We start from the raw sequence: 18,279 nt of genomic DNA, 5'->3' as shown, positions 1-18,279 counted from the left end.
TCAGTCAGTCTCTCTCAGTCAGTCAGTCAGTCAGTCTCTCTCTGTCAGTCAGTCAGTCAGTCTCTCTCTGTCAGTCAGTCAGTCAGTCTCTCTCTGTCAGTCAGTCAGTCTCTCTCCGTCTCTCTCTCTCCGTCTCTCTCTCTCCGTCTCTCTCTCTCCGTCTCTCTCTCTCCGTCTCTCTCTCTCCGTCTCTCTCTCTCCGTCTCTCTCTCTCTCTCTCCGTCTCTCTCTCTCTCTCTCCGTCTCTCTCTCTCTCTCTCCGTCTCTCTCTCTCTCTCTCCGTCTCTCTCTCTCTCTCTCCGTCTCTCTCTCTCTCTCTCCGTCTCTCTCTCTCCGTCTCTCTCTCTCTCCGTCTCTCTCTCTCTCCGTCTCTCTCTCTCTCCGTCTCTCTCTCTCTCCGTCTCTCTCTCTCTCCGTCTCTCTCTCTCTCCGTCTCTCTCTCTCTCCGTCTCTCTCTCTCTCCGTCTCTCTCTCTCTCCGTCTCTCTCTCTCTCCGTCTCTCTCTCTCGGTCTCTCTCTCTCGGTCTCTCTCTCTCGGTCTCTCTCTCTCGGTCTCTCTCTCTCGGTCTCTCTCTCTCGCTGTCTCTCTCTAGGTCTCTCTCTCTCTCGGTCTCTCTCTCTCTCTCTCGGTCGGTCGGTCTCTGTCAGTCTCTCTCTCAGTCAGTCTCTCTCGCAGTCAATCAGTCTCTCTCTGTCAGTCTCTCTCTCAGTCAGTCTCTCTCTTTACGTCAGTCAGTCTCTCTCTCAGTCAGTCTCTCTCTTTACGTCAGTCAGTCTCTCTCTCAGTCAGTCTCTCTCTTTCCATCAGTCAAGTCTCTCTGTCAGTCTCTCTCTCTTGGTCTCTCTCCCTCTCAGTCAGTCAGTCTCTCTCTGTCTCTCTCTCTCTCTCTCTGTCAGTCAGTCAGTCTCTCAGTCAGTCAGTCTCTCAGTCAGTCAGTCCCTCAGTCAGTCAGTCAGTCTCTCTCGCAGTCAGTCTCTCTCTCAGTCAGTCTCTCTCTCAGTCAGTCTCTCTCTCAGTCAGTCTCTCTCTCAGTCAGTCTCTCTCTCAGTCAGTCTCTCTCTCAGTCAGTCTCTCTCTCAGTCAGTCTCTCTCTCAGTCAGTCTCTCTCCCAGTCAGTCTCTCTCCCAGTCAGTCTCTCTCCCAGTCAGTCTCTCTCCCAGTCAGTCTCTCCCAGTCAGTCTCTCCCAGTCAGTCTCAGTCAGTCTCTCCCAGTCAGTCTCTCCCAGTCAGTCTCTCTCTGTCTCTCTCAGTCAGTCAGTCTCTCTCGCAGTCAGTCTCTCTCGCAGTCAATCAGTCTCTCTCGCAGTCAATCAGTCTCTCTCTCTCAGTCAGTCAGTCTCTCTCTCTCAGTCAGTCAGTCAGTCTCTCTCTTTCCGTCAGTCTCTGTCAGTCTCTCTCTCAGTCAGTTAGTCTCTCTCTGTCTCTCTCTCTCTCAGTCAGTCAGTCTCTCTCTCAGTCAGTCAGTCTCTCTCAGTCAGTCTCTCTCTCTCGGTCAGTCTCTCTCTTTACGTCAGTCAGTCTCCCTCTCAGTCAGTCAGTCTCTCTCTTTACGTCAGTCAGTCTCCCTCTCAGTCAGTCAGTCTCTCTCTGTCTCTCTCTCTCAGTCAGTCAGTCTCTCAGTCAGTCTCTCTCGCAGTCAGTCTCTCTCGCAGTCAGTCTCTCTCGCAGTCAGTCTCTCTCGCAGTCAGTCTCTCTCGCAGTCAGTCTCTCTCAGTCAGTCTCTCTCAGTCAGTCTCTCCCAGTCAGTCTCTCCCAGTCAGTCTCTCCCAGTCAGTCTCTCCCAGTCAGTCAGTCTCTCTCTGTCTCTCTCAGTCAGTCCGTCTCTCTCAGTCAGTCCGTCTCTCTCAGTCAGTCCGTCTCTCTCAGTCAGTCCGTCTCTCTCAGTCAGTCCGTCTCTCTCAGTCAGTCTCTCCCAGTCAGTCTCTCCCAGTCAGTCAGTCTCTCTCTGTCTCTCTCAGTCAGTCAGTCTCTCTCTGTCTCTCTCAGTCAGTCAGTCTCTCTCAGTCAGTCTCTCTCTAACTCAGTCAGTCCGTCTCACTCTCTCTCAATCAGTCTCTCTCTCAGCCAGTCAGTCTGTCAGTCAGTATCTCAGAGACTGAGTCAGTCTCTCTCTCCTCTCTCTCTCTCTCTCTCTCCCCACTGTCTCTCTCTCTCTCCACTGTGTGTCTCTCTCTCTCCACACTCTCTCTCAACTCTCTCTCTCCACTGTCTCTGTCCCCACTCTCTCTCTCTCTCCACTCTCTCCCTCTCTATTCTCTCTCCCCACTTTGTCTCTCCTCTCTCTCTCTACTCTCTCTCTCCACTTTCTCTCTCTCACTACACTCTCTCTCTCTCTGTCTCTGGGGGGCCATGGGTACATTACCTGCAAGGTCCGCAAGCCATTATGTTGCACCCTCATTCTGGTTAATTATAATGTTTAGAGGAACAACAGTTGTTGCGTAAATATGATATTTTTAGAACTTCAATCACATTGACATAAATCATTGCTTGCTAAATGAGATAATAGATATTTCTCTCTATATATGTCATTCAGGCATGTGATTCATTTTTGAACACTCTTTTTGTAAAGCCCTTTATAAATATATCAAAAGCAATGTTGAGTAACAGTGACTAAAAAGGCAGCATTATTCTTATATAAATAACTTTTTGAAAGCACATGGTCTTCTGGGAACATTTTAAATTTGTAAGCACAATACAATACGTCACAAATATCTATGGTATTTTAAGATGGAAAATCCCTGATAGTGCTACTGAAAAAGAGGCAACCTACTGGTCGGACCCCTGACTCAAATCAACTCAGATGCCTGCGGTGCCGGTGCAGGGCTGCCTTCCTCGTCGAGGGGGGTAAACAACCGACTGTACGTGTACACTTTCTCTGCCAGCGGGTGCCCTCTGGCCTGCCTTGCAAGTACAATTCTGCCTCGCTTGCCATGTACTGCCAGATTTAGCCAGAGCCAGGCTATTCCCAGAACACAACACAGTTCTCTGCGGGGGAAACCGGCTGTTTGACTGTTCTTAAGGGAAGTGTAGCGGTCTAGTTGTTATCGCGTCACACTGACGTGACGCCTGCAGGCACGTAGGCGCGAGGATGCGCGTGCAGGCGGAGCGCGGAGCGAGAGAGAGTGAGCGCGCTGCAGCGAGTGCAGCGAGTGTTGGCCGGCGCTCCTCGGAGTAACTGCTCTTGTGATGTAAATAAAGATAGCAAGGAGATCACACGTGTCTCGAGTGTTCATTAGACTACTTTACAGTGGCGACGAGGTCGGGACAGGAACCAGACCTACGGGAAGCACAGCAGAGAAAAAAAAAAAAGACTCTCCACGTGGCCCCACGAGTCAGAGGAAGACAAGCCACCAGGCCACCAGGCCCCAAGCAGAACACCGCATAGGCCGCCTGGAGTGGGGGAGTCACGGGATACGCCCCAGCCGACCGAGTTGGTCGATCCAAGGCACAGAGCAACCGAGGAGCGTGGCAGGGCCACGGTACAGTACCCGAACCACATACAGGCCACAGGGACGACGCCGCCCACAACCGCCAAAAGCACACGAGCCGCCTTCGCACGTAAGCAAGCACAGAGAGCGCTGCACTGGCTACCAAAGAGGAGGAAGAGGGGTCCAGTGATAAGAGCCCCCAGAGGATCAAGCACACAAGAAACAACGACAACACCCCAGGCAGTCCCCCGAGCAAGGCCACCGACGGAACAAGCACCAAGGAAGTAAAGATGAGTACCCCGGCAGGGTATGCGATTGCACCGGTGCAATTCCTAACGAAACCCGGTGAACCAATGATGAAATGGGAGGACTGGAAGGAATATATAGACAATTTCATTGGGGTCTTGGAGGACGAGAACGAAGAAAAATTCACTCCTCAGAGGAAAAAACGCATCCTGTTACTAAATCTAGGGCCTGAAGGATTGAGAATATACAAGAGTTTAGTACCCACGAAGAGAGAAGACACGGACGATGATGTGTATGCGCACGCGGTGGAGGACCTAGATGAGCGATACCGCCCCACCGTCTGTGTCTCGGTAGACAGATACAATTTCCAGCAAAGGAAACAAAAGGCGGGGGAATCCATCGAAGAGTATGTAGCAGCACTGAGGAAGCTAGCAGCCCCGTGCAGGTACGCACTGTGGGAAGACGAATTTATAAAAGACCAGGTGATCATGCACACCACCAGTGCAAACGTGCAAGACAAGCTGTGGGCGAGCGGGGACACCACACTCAAAGAAGTAATGGTCATAGTGAAGAGGGCAGAACTCTCAAAGAGGTGCGCCGATGCTACCAGGAAGGAGACGGGCAACCCAACCATGGTGAACAGAGTACAGGAGGTAGATCACCGCAGGGACCAGAAAACTAAGCCACCCCTAGCCAAAGGGACCAGCAGATGGCAAGGGAAACAAGCGGACAGCGAGAATAAGAAAACGTGCTACAGGTGTGGAAGTTGGTCCCACGAAGCCCATGACAGACGTTGCCCGGCCTTCAGAGCCAAATGCATGCACTGCGGTATCATGGGTCACTACGAGAAGGTGTGTCGGAAGAAACAGCACAAAGGAGTGGTGAAATACATGGACCAAAGCACAGAAGATCAGGAAGAGGCCACGGAGGAAGAGGTGGTCACTGTTTTGTGTATATACGACCAGGTACTGAGTGTGGATGCCAAGAGATCAACCAAACCGGTCCTAGAGATGTCCATGGGCGGCATAACCATTTCAGTCGTGGCAGACACCGGATCCCCATTCACCATCATACAGAGAGCAGTGTGGGTAGAACAGTTCCAAACCAAGTTGGGCCCGGGGCTGGAGAAACTAGACATACGACCGGTAACATATAATGGTGATCGCATTCCCATGCTAGGCTTCCGACGTCTACTGTTCGAGTTCAGAGGCCGATCAGCGTGGTGCAAACTGTAGGTGGCCGAGAAAGGACCCTCCGTCCTGGGATGGTTGGACCAGGGCGACCTGGGCATAAAGCTTGACCCAGGGGGGAAGGAACAGATCCTGCTCACAGACCAGGAGGAATGGCCGGACATGGATAGATGGAAGAAGAACTACCCTAAGGTGTTTGGGGGCACAGTAGGAAAAATGGAGAAATTTCAGCACAAAATAGTACTAAAGGAAGGAGCCACTCCAGTAGCACATAAAGTGAGGAATGTGCCCATTGCAGTAAGGGAAGCGGTCCAGACAGAACTCCAAGAGCTGGAGAAGAAGGGCATCATAGAACCCATAACCTGCGCCGAATGGCTGGCGCCCTTGGTGGTCGTGATGAAACCCAACGGGAAGGTCAGGCTCTGTGTGGACTTGAGAGAACTCAATAAGAACATAGTGGTGGAGAAATTTCCCCTTCCCAAGATAGAGGAGATGCTGGCGAGAACCAGAGGAGTCCAGTGGTACTCCACCATCGACCTCACATCGGCTTACCACCAGGTAGCCCTACACCCGGACAGCAAAAGTCTCACGTCGTTCATTACCCCGTTTGGGTGCTATAGATTTTGTCGCATGCCGTTCGGGCTAGCCTCGGCGGCGGCCGTCTTCCAGAAGATGATGCACCAACTGTTCAGAGACTGCAAGGACGTACAGTACTTCCAGGACGATATACTAGTGATGGGCAGAGACAGGAGAGACCATGACCGGACACTAGAAAAGGTATTACGGACACTGGAAGCCAAAGGTCTCACGGCGGAATGGTCGAAATGCCGGTTGGGACTGCAGTCGGTGACCTATTTAGGCCACGAAATAGGGCGACAGGGGATCACACCCAAGATGGAGAATGTGAAAGCCATCGTTGAAGCACCGCCCCCCAAGAACAAAGAGGAGGTCAGATCATTCCTGGGGATGGCGGAGTACTACAGCAAGTTCGTGGTACAATTCGCATCCAAGACCTACAACTTGAGGAGGCTGACCAGAGAAAGCACGATGTTTCAATGGACACCGGAAGCCCAAGCAGAATTTGAAGTCATCAAAAAGGGGATCCTAGAAGCAATACCACTCAAGGGGTACGACCCACAAGGCACCACCATACTCATCACGGACGCCAGCGACAAGGGGTTAGGCGCTGTACTCATGCAAGACCGAGGACGTGGGGACATGGAGACAATAAGCTTCGCCTCCAGAGCACTGACGGAGACAGAAGGCAAGTACAGCGTCATTGAGAAGGAGATGTTGGCAGTAGTGTGGGCCATGACGAGGTTCCGGCAGTTCCTATGGGGTACCCGATTCCTGCTCAAAACGGACCACAAGCCGTTAGTGAAGGTTTTAACATCGTGCGGACACGCCAGTGCCACACCCAGGATATCGAAGATGTCCCTAAAATTGTTGGAATTCAGATATGACGTGGAGTACATCCCTGGGAACAAGAACCGAGTGGCGGACTACCTGAGTCGTGCGGCGGCCATGGAGCCGGGAGAAGAAGACCCAGCGGACAGAGGAGAGATGGTGGCTCTCATTGAGGACCAAGAGAAGATCATCGGCATACAAGAGTGGACTGAAGCGTATGAAGAAGACGCTGACCTGATGGAAGCAAAAGTGCACATCACCCAAGGATGGCCGGATAAGAAAAAGGTGAAACCCAGCCTCAAACCGTTGTATGAAGTGAGAGAAGAACTGACAGTGGGAGACGAGGGCATATTCATCTACCGGGGAGACAGAGTAATCCCCCCCATGAACCTCATCAACAAATTGCTGGACTTATTACATGAAGGCCACCTTGGCATCGGGAAACTCAAAGCCAGAGCGAAACAGAACTACTGGTGGCCAGGCATGGACATGAGAGCAGAGAGACACGTCAGGGAGTGTCCCCAATGCCAAGGGGCCGACAAAACGCTGAGGCCATTACGCCCGGCACTGGGAAAGTTCGACACTCCCTTAAACCCATGGGAAGAGTTGTCGATAGACATTTTAGGGCCGGTGCTGGATGACCAGAGCGTACAGAAATATGTGTGTGTCCTCATCGACCGTTATTCCAAATGGCCAGAGATAAAAGTGAGCGAATCCATGGGCACGGAGAACATCCTGGAGTTCCTATCGGAGACATTCACCCGAGAGGGAATTCCCAAGTCCATCTTAAGTGACAATGGGCCCCAGTTCACATCAGAAAAATGGAAACAGTTCATGGGGAGAAATGGCATCTCGGTAAAGCACACGGCCATATACCATCCGGCAGGCAACGGCCTTGTGGAACGATTTAACAGGGTGGTGATGGGGGCCATACAAGCGGCCATCAACTGTAACAAAGACTGGAAGAAAGCGGTGGAGAATATGGTGTGGGCCTACAGAATAACGCCCACAAGTACGGGGTACAGCCCGTTTCAGATATTGAGAGGACGCGAGCCCTTCACGCACGACAACAGAATCTGGAAGGAGAAGGTAGTGACCAGTGAATGGTCTCCGGCGGTAGTAAGAGCAAATCTGGAGAGGGCACAAGCCATCTACACCAACAACTACAATAAGAGGAGGAGTGTGAAGGACACTCGGTTAGTGAGAGGAGAATGGGTGAGAGTAAAGTTGGCTACCCTACAAAGGAAAGGAGACAGCAAGTACAGCAAGCCCATGCAGGTCAAGGAAGTGTACGACAGAGCGGCCCTGCTCAGCGATGGGAACGTGTGGTCGCAGGACCGCATGGCCCGGTGCAACAAGATATTGAGCTGGGAACAGTGGGAACCGGAAGGTGAAGGAATGGGAGACGCGGATGAAGGGAACAAGGTGAGCGGAAGTGAAGAAAGGGAAGAAGCAGATGTAGGAGAGGAGCAAGTAGGAGAGCAAGGGGGTGAGACCCCAGTGGCAGAGAAGGACAGGCCGAGAAGTAATGTGAACAGCGGAGGAGCGATGACTGAAGGAACAGAACGTGAGGAAACACAGAGCCAAGTGGCTCGAGGGTACAGTGGTAAGGTGACCAGGAGCGGAAGGCAAGTCGTAAGGCCTTCCAGGTTCCAAGACTTTGAACTGGACGGCGAACTGTAAGTGACTGATCTTTGGGTTGGTAAAAGGGGGAGATATGTAGCGGTCTAGTTGTTATCGCGTCACACTGACGTGACGCCTGCAGGCACGTAGGCGCGAGGATGCGCGCGCAGGCGGAGCGCGGAGCGAGAGAGAGTGAGCGCGCTGCAGCGAGTGTTGGCCGGCGCTCCTCGGAGTAACTGCTCTTGTGATGTAAATAAAGATAGCAAGGAGATCACACGTGTCTCGAGTGTTCATTAGACTACTTTACAGGAAGCACGCAGAGAGAGCGTTTGTAATGTAAATACTGCATTAGCGGCCACGTTGTGTTTTTTAAATGTAACAGCTTCCCCATGATAACTCCGGTACAGAATTGATTTTAAAATGGGCGCGAAGCTTAAGCTAAACGTTGAGCCTCGAAGAACATTTCTAGCTTTGATTTTCATTAGAGCACGACATGCTGGTGCGGTTCACAGCCCAGCTTGCCCCCCCAGTCAGTGCTTTCACGATTCCGAGCTGTCCTCCTTGGCCCCTGGCCCTCCAGGCAGTGCTTTGGAGGGGTGCGTTGGCCTCGCTGAACCCCTTTCTTCTGCCATCTCAGTGCCCGATTGCCAGGCTTGGCTGCGAAAGGCATGTATGTGCCACTGGCAATCCTGGGCACCGCCGCACCGGCCTCCGACTCATCACCCTTTCGGCCACGGCACCGCCCTAGGACTTGCACCAGGCAACTAAGATTTCCAGCCTAGCTGACTGGAAGTATAGACACACGTCACACCATGGATGCGTGCCATACCACCTATGCGATTATGAGAAGGTGGGAACAAGCGCCCGAGCCCAGACCCCAGGCATCCAGAACAGCCACCTTCGCACTACAATGCCCCCGCCTCTCCGTCTACAACCAGAGCAACACAAACACAACTTGGCACACTAAGCTCAATAATTAAACACGCCTGAGGGCAAACACAAAGTAGTGTGCATTCTAACAAGAGTGCTTACCTGAGGGCACCATTTTGCTGCCTCGTCCCTTCTCAGAGGAGTAGTGCCCTATGGAGAATGCTCTCTCTGGGAGCCCCCACCCCCATCCTTTTTCCGGCCCTGGCTCTGACTGAAGAGAAACAATTTAAGTTGTTACTTTGTTTCTCTTCAGTCCTGGGTCAGCGCGAGGAGCCCAGAGCAGGCTGCACCTGCAGCTGCTTTAGAGCAGGACACAGCTCTGCACAGATGAGCTGAGCTGAGGGAGCCCCCCTTCACGTACTGAAGACTGCCCCCCCCCCCCCACATCGCGGTGCTGCTGGGGTGTTTTTTATGCTCCTGACTCTGCCTTGTGCTTCAATATTTCAATCTTTTGTTCTACCCCAAATAGCCTCGTAAGTTTGAAATCCTTTTGTGTATCAGTTGTGCATTGAGGAAATTCTCTGTGTGCTCGTCTGGATATTCTTTCCAACCTGTCTCACTTGGAAGAGCTGACATAATTTCTCTTTACAGGAATGTCATTTTCGTCTCAATGGGCTTACCAAGAACTTACAGAAGCACTCACATTTGCTTGTTTCCTATTTGATGGCTTACCTTGTTCCAGCTTTTCTGTCCTGTGTTTGTTCCTCACAAGCACCATAACTTCTTTACCATCTCTCCAACTAGCTGATGTCTATCCTTTCACTGCTCACATTTAGGGAACTACATTTTTCTTTTTGCTTAAGCACTTCATGAGCGTGGATGTGTTTTCCAGCCATCTCCCGCTTGTGCCACCCCCAACCCCCTCCACTTCCCATGTTGCTGTCTGCTTGTGTTTCTGGCTCTCGCTCATGTGCGGTGCCTGCCGAACTCCGTGCCTTCCCCAAGTTGCTTTCTCGCTCATGTGCTTCTCCCGCCACCACGCATGTTGCTCTTCCTTATGTGCTGCTTTTCCCCACTCCCTGCTTCTTCTTCCGCCTGCTCCTCATTTGCTTCCCAACACCTTTTTTCCCCATTTTACATCACTATGGCGCCTGTATTCATTTTGTTAGTGTGCATTCATTTTGATATATGCATGTGCATGTCAATGCGCATGTCAATACAAATGAACAGGCATACAAATTGATGCAGTCACTTTGATTTTAGCTTCTTTGGAGGCTATGTTACACAGCATATTGCCAAAGCTTTACAGCATCGCAAAAGGCATTGGCAAAGTCAGTTGGTCCCATAGACGTGATCTATTGGCTTTGCCAATGCTGGTTCATGTTGAGCATCAGGGGAATCAACTCTTTTATGGGGGAGCGAGTAAGTCTGTCTTTAGGTCTAAACCGCCCCTGAAACTCAGAGAAAAGGAACAGAAATACACACAAGCAGCTGAGGAGAAGATAATTTACTATTCTAACTCCAGTCCTCAAATATTTGGGGAAAGTTTTGGTGAGCACAACAATACTTTTAGCACATGAGAAGATTAAAAATAAATGCTAGTAGGTTTAGATGCGTGAAATGCTCTACATACGCAACAAAAACTGAAGGGCACAGGCAGACATGGTGTAAAAACAGGAAGAACACAATAAGGAGCGTTGCACAAAAGCTATTGCTATGATTTATCTGGACCCAGATCTCTACTATCCAAGCTACTCTTCTTATTCAGCAGTTTTCTTCATTAAATCCATTGTATCCAGTTCCCCATCAGAGCCAGTCCCTTGCTAAATGAAAATATTTTACCCTGTCCATCTCTACAGAAGCAAGGTACTGCCAAGGGTATCGGATAGTTATTATACTTGTCACAAGGCAGACACTTGCACAGGCTACCAGCTGAAAACCCCAATCAGTGGCAAATCAATTAAGCTGTGGAACTGGCAGCATCTCCTCCATGCTTTAGTGCACGAGCCAAGGCTTGCATAGGTCTTTGGTTCTATTTGGTCCTACAAAATAGGGAGGGGTGGCAGAGAAACCAACTCTAGCTTACTGCCGGGTGCCCAGTTTAACTGTCAGGACATGATCACTTGTGGCTGCACAGCATCATATACTGGAACAGGACTGGGAGCACCAAGGCCGCACATCAATAAACCAGCTCTTGAGAAAGGAGCCCAAAGTTAGGCCTGGTTCTAGAGGGAGGCAAGGAGGGCCAGACAATCCCCAAAAGGAGCCACCTGGCCTCCCCAAAGCCCAGCAAACACAAGGAGATGATGGATAGAGTGCTGAAAGTTTCAGACACTCACCCCCAGTCACAGATCGGGGTTGAATGTAACATCGTTCTTTAGCTCACTTTGTCACCTCAGTTCAGACCCAGCCATATGCATTTCAGTCTTGACCCTGTTCCTTTTTCCTCCCAAAGCCCAGTCACAAATTGTAGTCACACATAGTAGGGACTCGTTGTTTAGATTTTACCAACTCTGAGTATGTGTACTGCTTGCGTAATCTTTTGTAACAGAAAAAAAAAAATCTTAAAAGGAGCTTAGAGCCCACCTATTATTTAACTTTACTTACCATTGGTTGGCTCTCACATCACTCTTTCCTTTCTTCTGTTGCCTGGGGTTGGTAGGTTTTCCTAGAAGGCCACTGAGCCTGGGACCAAAAACGAAGCTGCCCCATGCCAAACCAGATTGTTTTGTGATAGATAAGGACACCTGCGTTTAAGGTACTGGGTTCGATGGCCATCTAGGGAAACCGATCAAAAACAGACGGACACCTTTTTCTCGGTTCTGGAAGCAGCCCAGTATATAGCTTTTGGCTACCGCTCATTGTGCGTCCTTGCTCTGTATATTTTGTGTGCTTGTGTGTTCATCAACCACTTTTACGTCCCCTTACGATTTCTTAGCATCCGCTGCACAGGGCTTCCCTTAAGCGTAGCAACTTCCTTCACAACGGTTACTCTTACTTTTAGAAGGACTTTTAGGATGTTGTCTGCGGCTGCCGCTGATAGAAACAAACAGCCCATCCAGGATGTGCTCCGAGGCTGCGTGGATCCCCATGCCCCCGTTGTCCACGTTCTGGAGGTGGCCTCCGGCTCTGGTCAGCATACTGCCCACTTTGCCCAGGCATTGCCTAATGTAAGATGGCAGCCGTCGGAGATGGACAAGAAATGCATAGAGAGCATTGCCTCCTACACCTCGTGGATGAAGCTGAAGAATGTGCTGCCACCCCTGCTTCTGGACTCATCCAAAAGCTGGGAGAGCTGGGGCAACCTGCAGCCTAACTCGCTGGACTTGGTCGTCTGCATCAATATGATCCACATCACCCCCTTTCAATGCACGAAGGGATTGTTTGAAGGGGCGGGGATCCTGTTGAAACCTGGTGGAGTCCTCTTCACATATGGGCCGTATGTGGTCAACGGAGTTCTCACGCCACAGAGCAACGTGGATTTTGACAGAAGTCTGAGGCACAGCAATCCTGCCTGGGGCATTCGGGACACAAATGTTCTGCAGCAACTAGCTGAATTAAACTGTCTGCAACTAGAGAAAATGGTGGACATGCCCGCCAACAACAAATGTCTGCTCTTCCGCAAGCTGTAACTGTTGGGAATCGACGATTGCTGATTTACTCCCTGCGGGGGCTGCCTAATTTTTCCTGTTTGTTTACCTACCTATGACAGCCGAAGGTTGACAATACTCTCCCTGCCCGACTGCTTCCTTGACTCTAGTCTTGTAAACAAACCTTGTTCTTCTCCTTGTGGCCACAATGGCAGGCCAAGCTTAACTAATTGTCGAGACCCTATGCAGTGTCTCTGGGACGATTTCTAGACTCCCTGCATGACTACAATAATCCCCAAACCTCCTTGCTTTTGTGCCTTGCAGTAGAAAAAGATTTTGCGATACAGACTTTTTGGTTTTCAGTATCTTCAGGAAGTCTGGCCATGTTCATAGTGCTAGCGGATTCCTACCATTCGTGTTCATACAAGCAACAGTGCCTCCAACAGACCAAGAAAATGAGCACCATTGAGTTTGGCAATGTTGTAGTAAATCTAGGTAAAGTTTAACACGCCATGAACATCAATTGCTGTGTAACAGGTTTGTTATTTTCAAAACCTAAGACACAGTTTACATGGATCCTTACAGTCTTTCTGGGCATTTGCTTTCTGACTTGGACAGACGAGTATTTCATTGTACATAATGTGTGGAGCTTCAGCACTGTCTAGTGGCCAGTAATATTATAGGGCATTCCTGCAAACAGAATAACTTCAGTCTTTTTGCAGTGGCGTAATAGGCTTTGCGGGAGCGGGACGATAGAAAGAACGCCTAGGCCAGCCAATGACTATTCTGGTTGTGACACATTCGTGTTGCTAATTGGTACTAGTTTACCAGGATACCCCCTCCTCCCCAGGTTCAATTTTAGAACATGGGTTACGAGCGAATTTGGTCTGCCTGTTGTGCATTGTATTTCCAGAAGACCTTGGGTTATATTAGGTAACTTTGTGCGGGTGCAAAAAAAAAATGGGTAATATATTTGCAAAATGTTTCTTGTAATTCAAACTGTGGGCCAGCAGATTTGCATCACTTAAAAATTATGATAATGCATTATGTAAATACGTTTAACACTTTATATAAATCAGTACAAAAAACAGATATATTAGAATCTAAATACTAGTCCATTTTAAAAGAGTGCAACTGATGATTGTGTTCTTTTTCCAACGTTTGTAATGATTAAAAAGAAGATAGATTTTTCCCTCAACTATGGTCCCAACTTTCACATTCGAAAGTAATAAAGTACATTTTTCCAATTAATACTATCTAAATACAGCTAAAACACATTTTATTATTACATTTGTGTAGCTCTTCATATCCCTGCCAAGGCCACCTGGGTGCATTGGTACCTGGGTGGTGCCTTTTGAAAATGTATGGTTGGGAAAGTGTTGGTTGTAGAATGACACATGTGGAACATGTTGGTTGAAAGTCTTAAATCATTTTGTGCTGTATTTTCTATAGAGCAAATAAATGTATTCCATTCCCTATTGTACATGCTGGAAAAATTAGGCAAAAAAAAAAAAAAAAAAAAAAACAGGACACTGTTCATAGGGCGCAAAAAAAGTTGCTTGAGAAGTACTAAATAGAGTGAAAAAAGTAAAATTACAGGTTGAGAAAAGCCCACTGGTAAGGGGAAAGAACAAGTCTTGTATCATGTTGCCCTCACACACCCCAAAGGATGTCATGCTTCATCATCAGGCGTTTTGCTCCTCGTAGGGCCGGCACTGCCATTCCCTACGGGTCCCCCGAAGGGTCACTTCTTTTGTCCTAACGCCGGATGGTGTGTGGGGTGTTGGTCCTAAATGAGGGTGAAAAGCTGCGTGCAAGGTGAATTAAAATTGCCTATGAGTTACCACGAGAGGGATGCAAATGTAGTGGTACCTTAGATAAAATAAAAACCATACGTGAGGTGTAATCCCAAAGGGCACATTGTGCCCGGGTGTGACTGGCTAACATGTTTCGTGCCTCTGTTGCCGTACAGGTCATTGGCGCTTCTTCAGGACCAAAACGTAAAAAAGGATCTAAAACAAACACTCAATATATACCCGGGCAAACTCGCTCCCGTTGGAGATTGACGAGGTGCGCCATGATGAGAGGGGACGTTACACTGTTCTGGTGGGACGAATGGAGGGTAGAGTGTTTATCTTTATATCAGTGTACGTCCCGCCTGGGTTACAAGCCACTACATTTGCGGACCTGGGGCGCCTCCTTCTGGACCTTCCGGGTGGCCTGTTGGTGGTTGGAGGGGACTTTAACGCGGTTGCCTCTGGGTCTATGGATCGCCATCCCCCTAGGGACCTCCCCCGGGCACAGGCGTGGCTGCCCGGCCTTCTAGACACGCTGGGCCTGGTGGATTGCTGGCGCTTAAAGCATCCCGTATTGCAACAGTACACCTTCCACTCGGGGGCCCATGGTAGCCTCTCGCGGCTTGATTACATCCTTGTCCCGGCGGCCCATGCAGGGAGGGTGGGGGAGGTGCGCCATTTGGCACGGGGTATCTCAGACCACTCCCCATTGTTGTTGCATTTCGATGTCTTCCCGAGGGGGGATGGCAGAGTGGCCCCGATCAATGCATGGTATTTGCGCGACCCCACCATTCGTGCCGACTTGATCAAATCCTTACAGCGCTATTTCGATGAGAATGTGGGGTCGGTCCCGTCTGCCATCTCCCTGTGGGAGGCTTTCAAGGTGGTTCTTAGAGGGGAGGCCCTCTCCTTTATTTCCAATGCCCGGCGGCGCGAGCGGGAGGAGGTGACCCGGGTTGAGGCCGAGATTGCAGAACTGGAGGGTGACCTGGGGAGCGGGGTAACAGACGCCAAGTTGCATGTTTTACACTTAAAGCAGGCGGCCTATCGGGCCCTCGTCACGGAGGCGGCCAGGGGCCTCAGTAGAGAGCAGCAGGGGCGATTGTATGATGTGGGTGACAAGGCGGGCAAATTGATTGCGTGGTTGGACAAGAGGGAAAGAGCGAGCCGCGTGGTGCCTTTGATTGAGAGCGTGGATGGTGTGTGCGTCACTGAGCCGGAAGCCATTGTCTCCTGCTTCGCGGATTATTTCCGCGAAGTCTACTCCCCGGTTTCTCCCTGCTCGGAGGAAGATTCCCATGCCTTGCTTCGGGACATCGCACTGCCCTCCCTTACGGTGGAGGACAGGGATTCGCTGGATGCCCCGCCCACCTCGGACGAAATTGCCTCGGCTATTCGCTCGGTTGCAGCTGGCAAGGCCATGGGCCCCAATGGTATTCCCATTGAGCTATACAAACTACGCCCGGATGTGTTGGCGCCCCATCTGCGCGCGATGTTCCTTGCGGCCCACTCGCAGGGCTCCCTCCCGCCGGACCAGCGTCTGGCTACAATTGTGGTGATCCATAAGGAGGGGAAGCCCCGTGAGCGGGTCACATCCTATCGGCCAATTTCGCTTCTGAACGCGGAGCCCAAAATCCTCGCCAAGGTGTTGGCCAACCGGTTGGTTGGCGTGGTGGGCGATTTGGTCCACCAAGACCAATCGGGCTTTATACCACATCGCAACACGGCGCTTAATCTGCGGCGCTTACACGGGGTGCTCGCGCGTGTCCCGTTTGTGCGGGAGCCGGCCATCTTGGCGTCCTTGGACGCCACCATGGCGTTTGATACGCTCGAATGGCCATATATCTGGGCGATGCTGGCGAAGTTTGGGTTCGGCCCGGGTTTCGTCAGCTGGGTCAAATTGCTATATTCGGGCCCGTTGGCGCAGGTGGTGGTGAATGGGCGAGTATCTGCCCCGTTCGCGCTGGGGCGGGGCACGCGACAGGGTTGTCCCCTGTCGCCTCTCCTGTTCGCCCTGGCCATGGAGCCCCTGGCGGAGTGGCTGCGGTGGCACCCTTCTATCCGTGGTCTCCGCTGGACCCCCGAGCATGAGGACCGCGTGTCCCTCTATGCTGACGATATCCTTTTGTATCTCGCCTCCCCGCGCAAGTCACTGATCGTCCTGGTTGATGTTTTGCGCTCCTTCGGTCGCAACTCAGGCCTGGTCATCAACTGGGCGAAATCCTGTGTCTATGTGCTCTCCGGGGAGGCCCCGGTCCTGCCACGGGACTGTCCGATCCAGATTGCCTCCCAGGGTTTCCGGTACCTGGGTATATATATCACTCTCGACCCGGAGGCCCGCTATGAGTGGAACTTGCTGCCCCCCCTCCAGCGTCTGAGGGAGGACGTGGTGCGCTGGCGGCGTCTGCCGCTCTCGCCGCTCGGCCGAGCGGCCTTATTTAAAATGATGTCCCTGCCGCGCTTCCTCTACGCCCTCCAGAATACCATGGACTTGGTCCCGGCACGCTACTTTCGCGAGGTGGAGGGCCTCCAGCGGCGCCTGTTCTGGGACGGGAGGCCGCGTATTGCTCTGGCTAAATTGACGCTCCCGTGGTACGATGGAGGGGTCGCCCTCCCGGACATCAAACGGTATTACTGGGCCTCCCAACTAGCTGCAATTAATCATGGCCTTTACGGGCCCGCCTTAAACCCGGCATTTGAGATGGACAGGACGCTTCTGCCCGGTGGCGATTATAATCGAGCGCTCTACTCTGGCGCGCCCGACTCCCGTTTGACGGGACCGACGCGTGTCATGGTGCGTGTCTGGCACGCGGCTAATGCAGCTATGGGGTGGAAGGACCGTTTGACCCGAGCGTCTCCGCTGTATGCATCTGAGAGGTTGGGCTCCCTGTGGACATCGAAGGGCTTCGAGAAGTGGGACACGATCGGAATCAGCACGGTGGGAGATCTCTGGACGAGGGGGGGATTCAAAACTTTTGAGACGCTGCAGGCGGAGTTTCAGCTGCAGGGCAGTGAGTACTTTCGGTACCTACAGGTCCGCCATGCGCTGGGCTCCGTCTTCCCGGATGTTGCGTCCATTCCGGAGTCTTCCCCCCTGGAGGACAGAGTGCTAGATGGCCATGTCCCGGACAGCACGATCTCCCTCATATACAAAAAATTGATTAACGATAGATCGTGTCTGCTGACTAGTCTCCGCGAGGCTTGGGTTGCCGACGGGCTGGAGCTGGACGACGAAGATTGGATTTCCGCGGTGGCCTCTCCGAAAGAGGTGGCCATCCCGGCTCGCCTTCGTTTCGTCCAGCTCAAGATCCTTCACCGGGTCTACGTGACGGGGCCAAGGCTTTTACGTATGGGTTTTGCCGGTGATGGAATGTGTAAACGTGGCTGTGGTGCGTTGGCGACTTTCATGCATATACTGTGGGAGTGCTCGGAGGTGGAGCGATTCTGGCGTGGTGTGCATGAGGTTCTACGAATGGTTACGCGTGTCGCGCTGCTGCCTGAAGCGAGGAGATGCTTGCTGAATGTCTGGGAACCAAATGACTACTCGGTCCCGCAGGCGCGGTGGGTGACTCTGGGATATATGATAGCCAAGCGTGATATTGCCCAATTGTGGGGATCCCAGAGGCCCCCTGCGGTGTCGGCCTGGAAAGAGCATATGGATTGGTGTATGTTTCGTGAAAAGGTGGTGTATGTGGCGAGGGGTAAGCCTGGGGCGTGGATGAAACTCTGGGGCCCCTGGAACGCCTACCGCGGGGGTATTTGTGAGCCGCCGCTGCTACCGGCGGCCTCGCCGGCTCCGTCTCCCTAGATGGCGCCCTTCCCTTGGCCGCGGGCGCGCGGTCCCCCAGTCCCTGATCTACTCCCGTCCCCCCCTTCAGAATTTTGCTGCTGGTTTGGATCCCCCACTTATGGAGCACGTGTTGTCACTTTGGATTGCGGGTTGCCTTGCGGTTGTAGTTTGTTTACGTTGTTTTGCATTAAGAAAATGGAACCGTACTGTGGGCATGGAGCCTTGAGGCCTGCACCATTGATCACTCCTGTTTTCCTACTGTGCACCGCTGAGAAAATTTTTTGCTGTATGTATGTAATATGCTTTTGATGCTCTAGCGGCCGGCCGGGTGGTTGTAG

The 18,279-nt window shown here is 51.6% G+C and overlaps 2 protein-coding genes across 7 annotated transcripts in view; one reads left to right on the top strand and one right to left on the bottom strand.

Moving 5' to 3' along the window:
* EXD3 (exonuclease 3'-5' domain containing 3) overlaps nucleotides 1-18,279 on the bottom strand; it is a 2,855,457-nt gene that overhangs the window by 2,430,869 nt on the left and 406,309 nt on the right. The window lies entirely within an intron of this gene.
* LOC146868502 (methyltransferase-like 26) lies at nucleotides 11,615-12,648 on the top strand. Its single transcript, XM_085615608.1, has one exon. The coding sequence runs from the start codon at nucleotides 11,783-11,785 to the stop codon at nucleotides 12,395-12,397; it is 615 nt and encodes a 204-aa protein (XP_085471734.1). The 5' UTR covers nucleotides 11,615-11,782; the 3' UTR covers nucleotides 12,398-12,648.

Source organism: Triturus cristatus, chromosome 1_2, assembly GCF_964204655.1.
Source record: "Triturus cristatus chromosome 1_2, aTriCri1.1, whole genome shotgun sequence".
NCBI classification, from domain to species: domain Eukaryota; kingdom Metazoa; phylum Chordata; class Amphibia; order Caudata; family Salamandridae; genus Triturus; species Triturus cristatus.
This window is presented reverse-complemented; position numbering and strand designations above follow the sequence as displayed.

Coding starts and splice junctions, on each gene's coding strand:
- LOC146868502 (XM_085615608.1), top strand. CDS start 11,783: ATGTTGTCTGCGGCTGCCGCTGATAGAAACAAACAGCCCATCCAGGAT.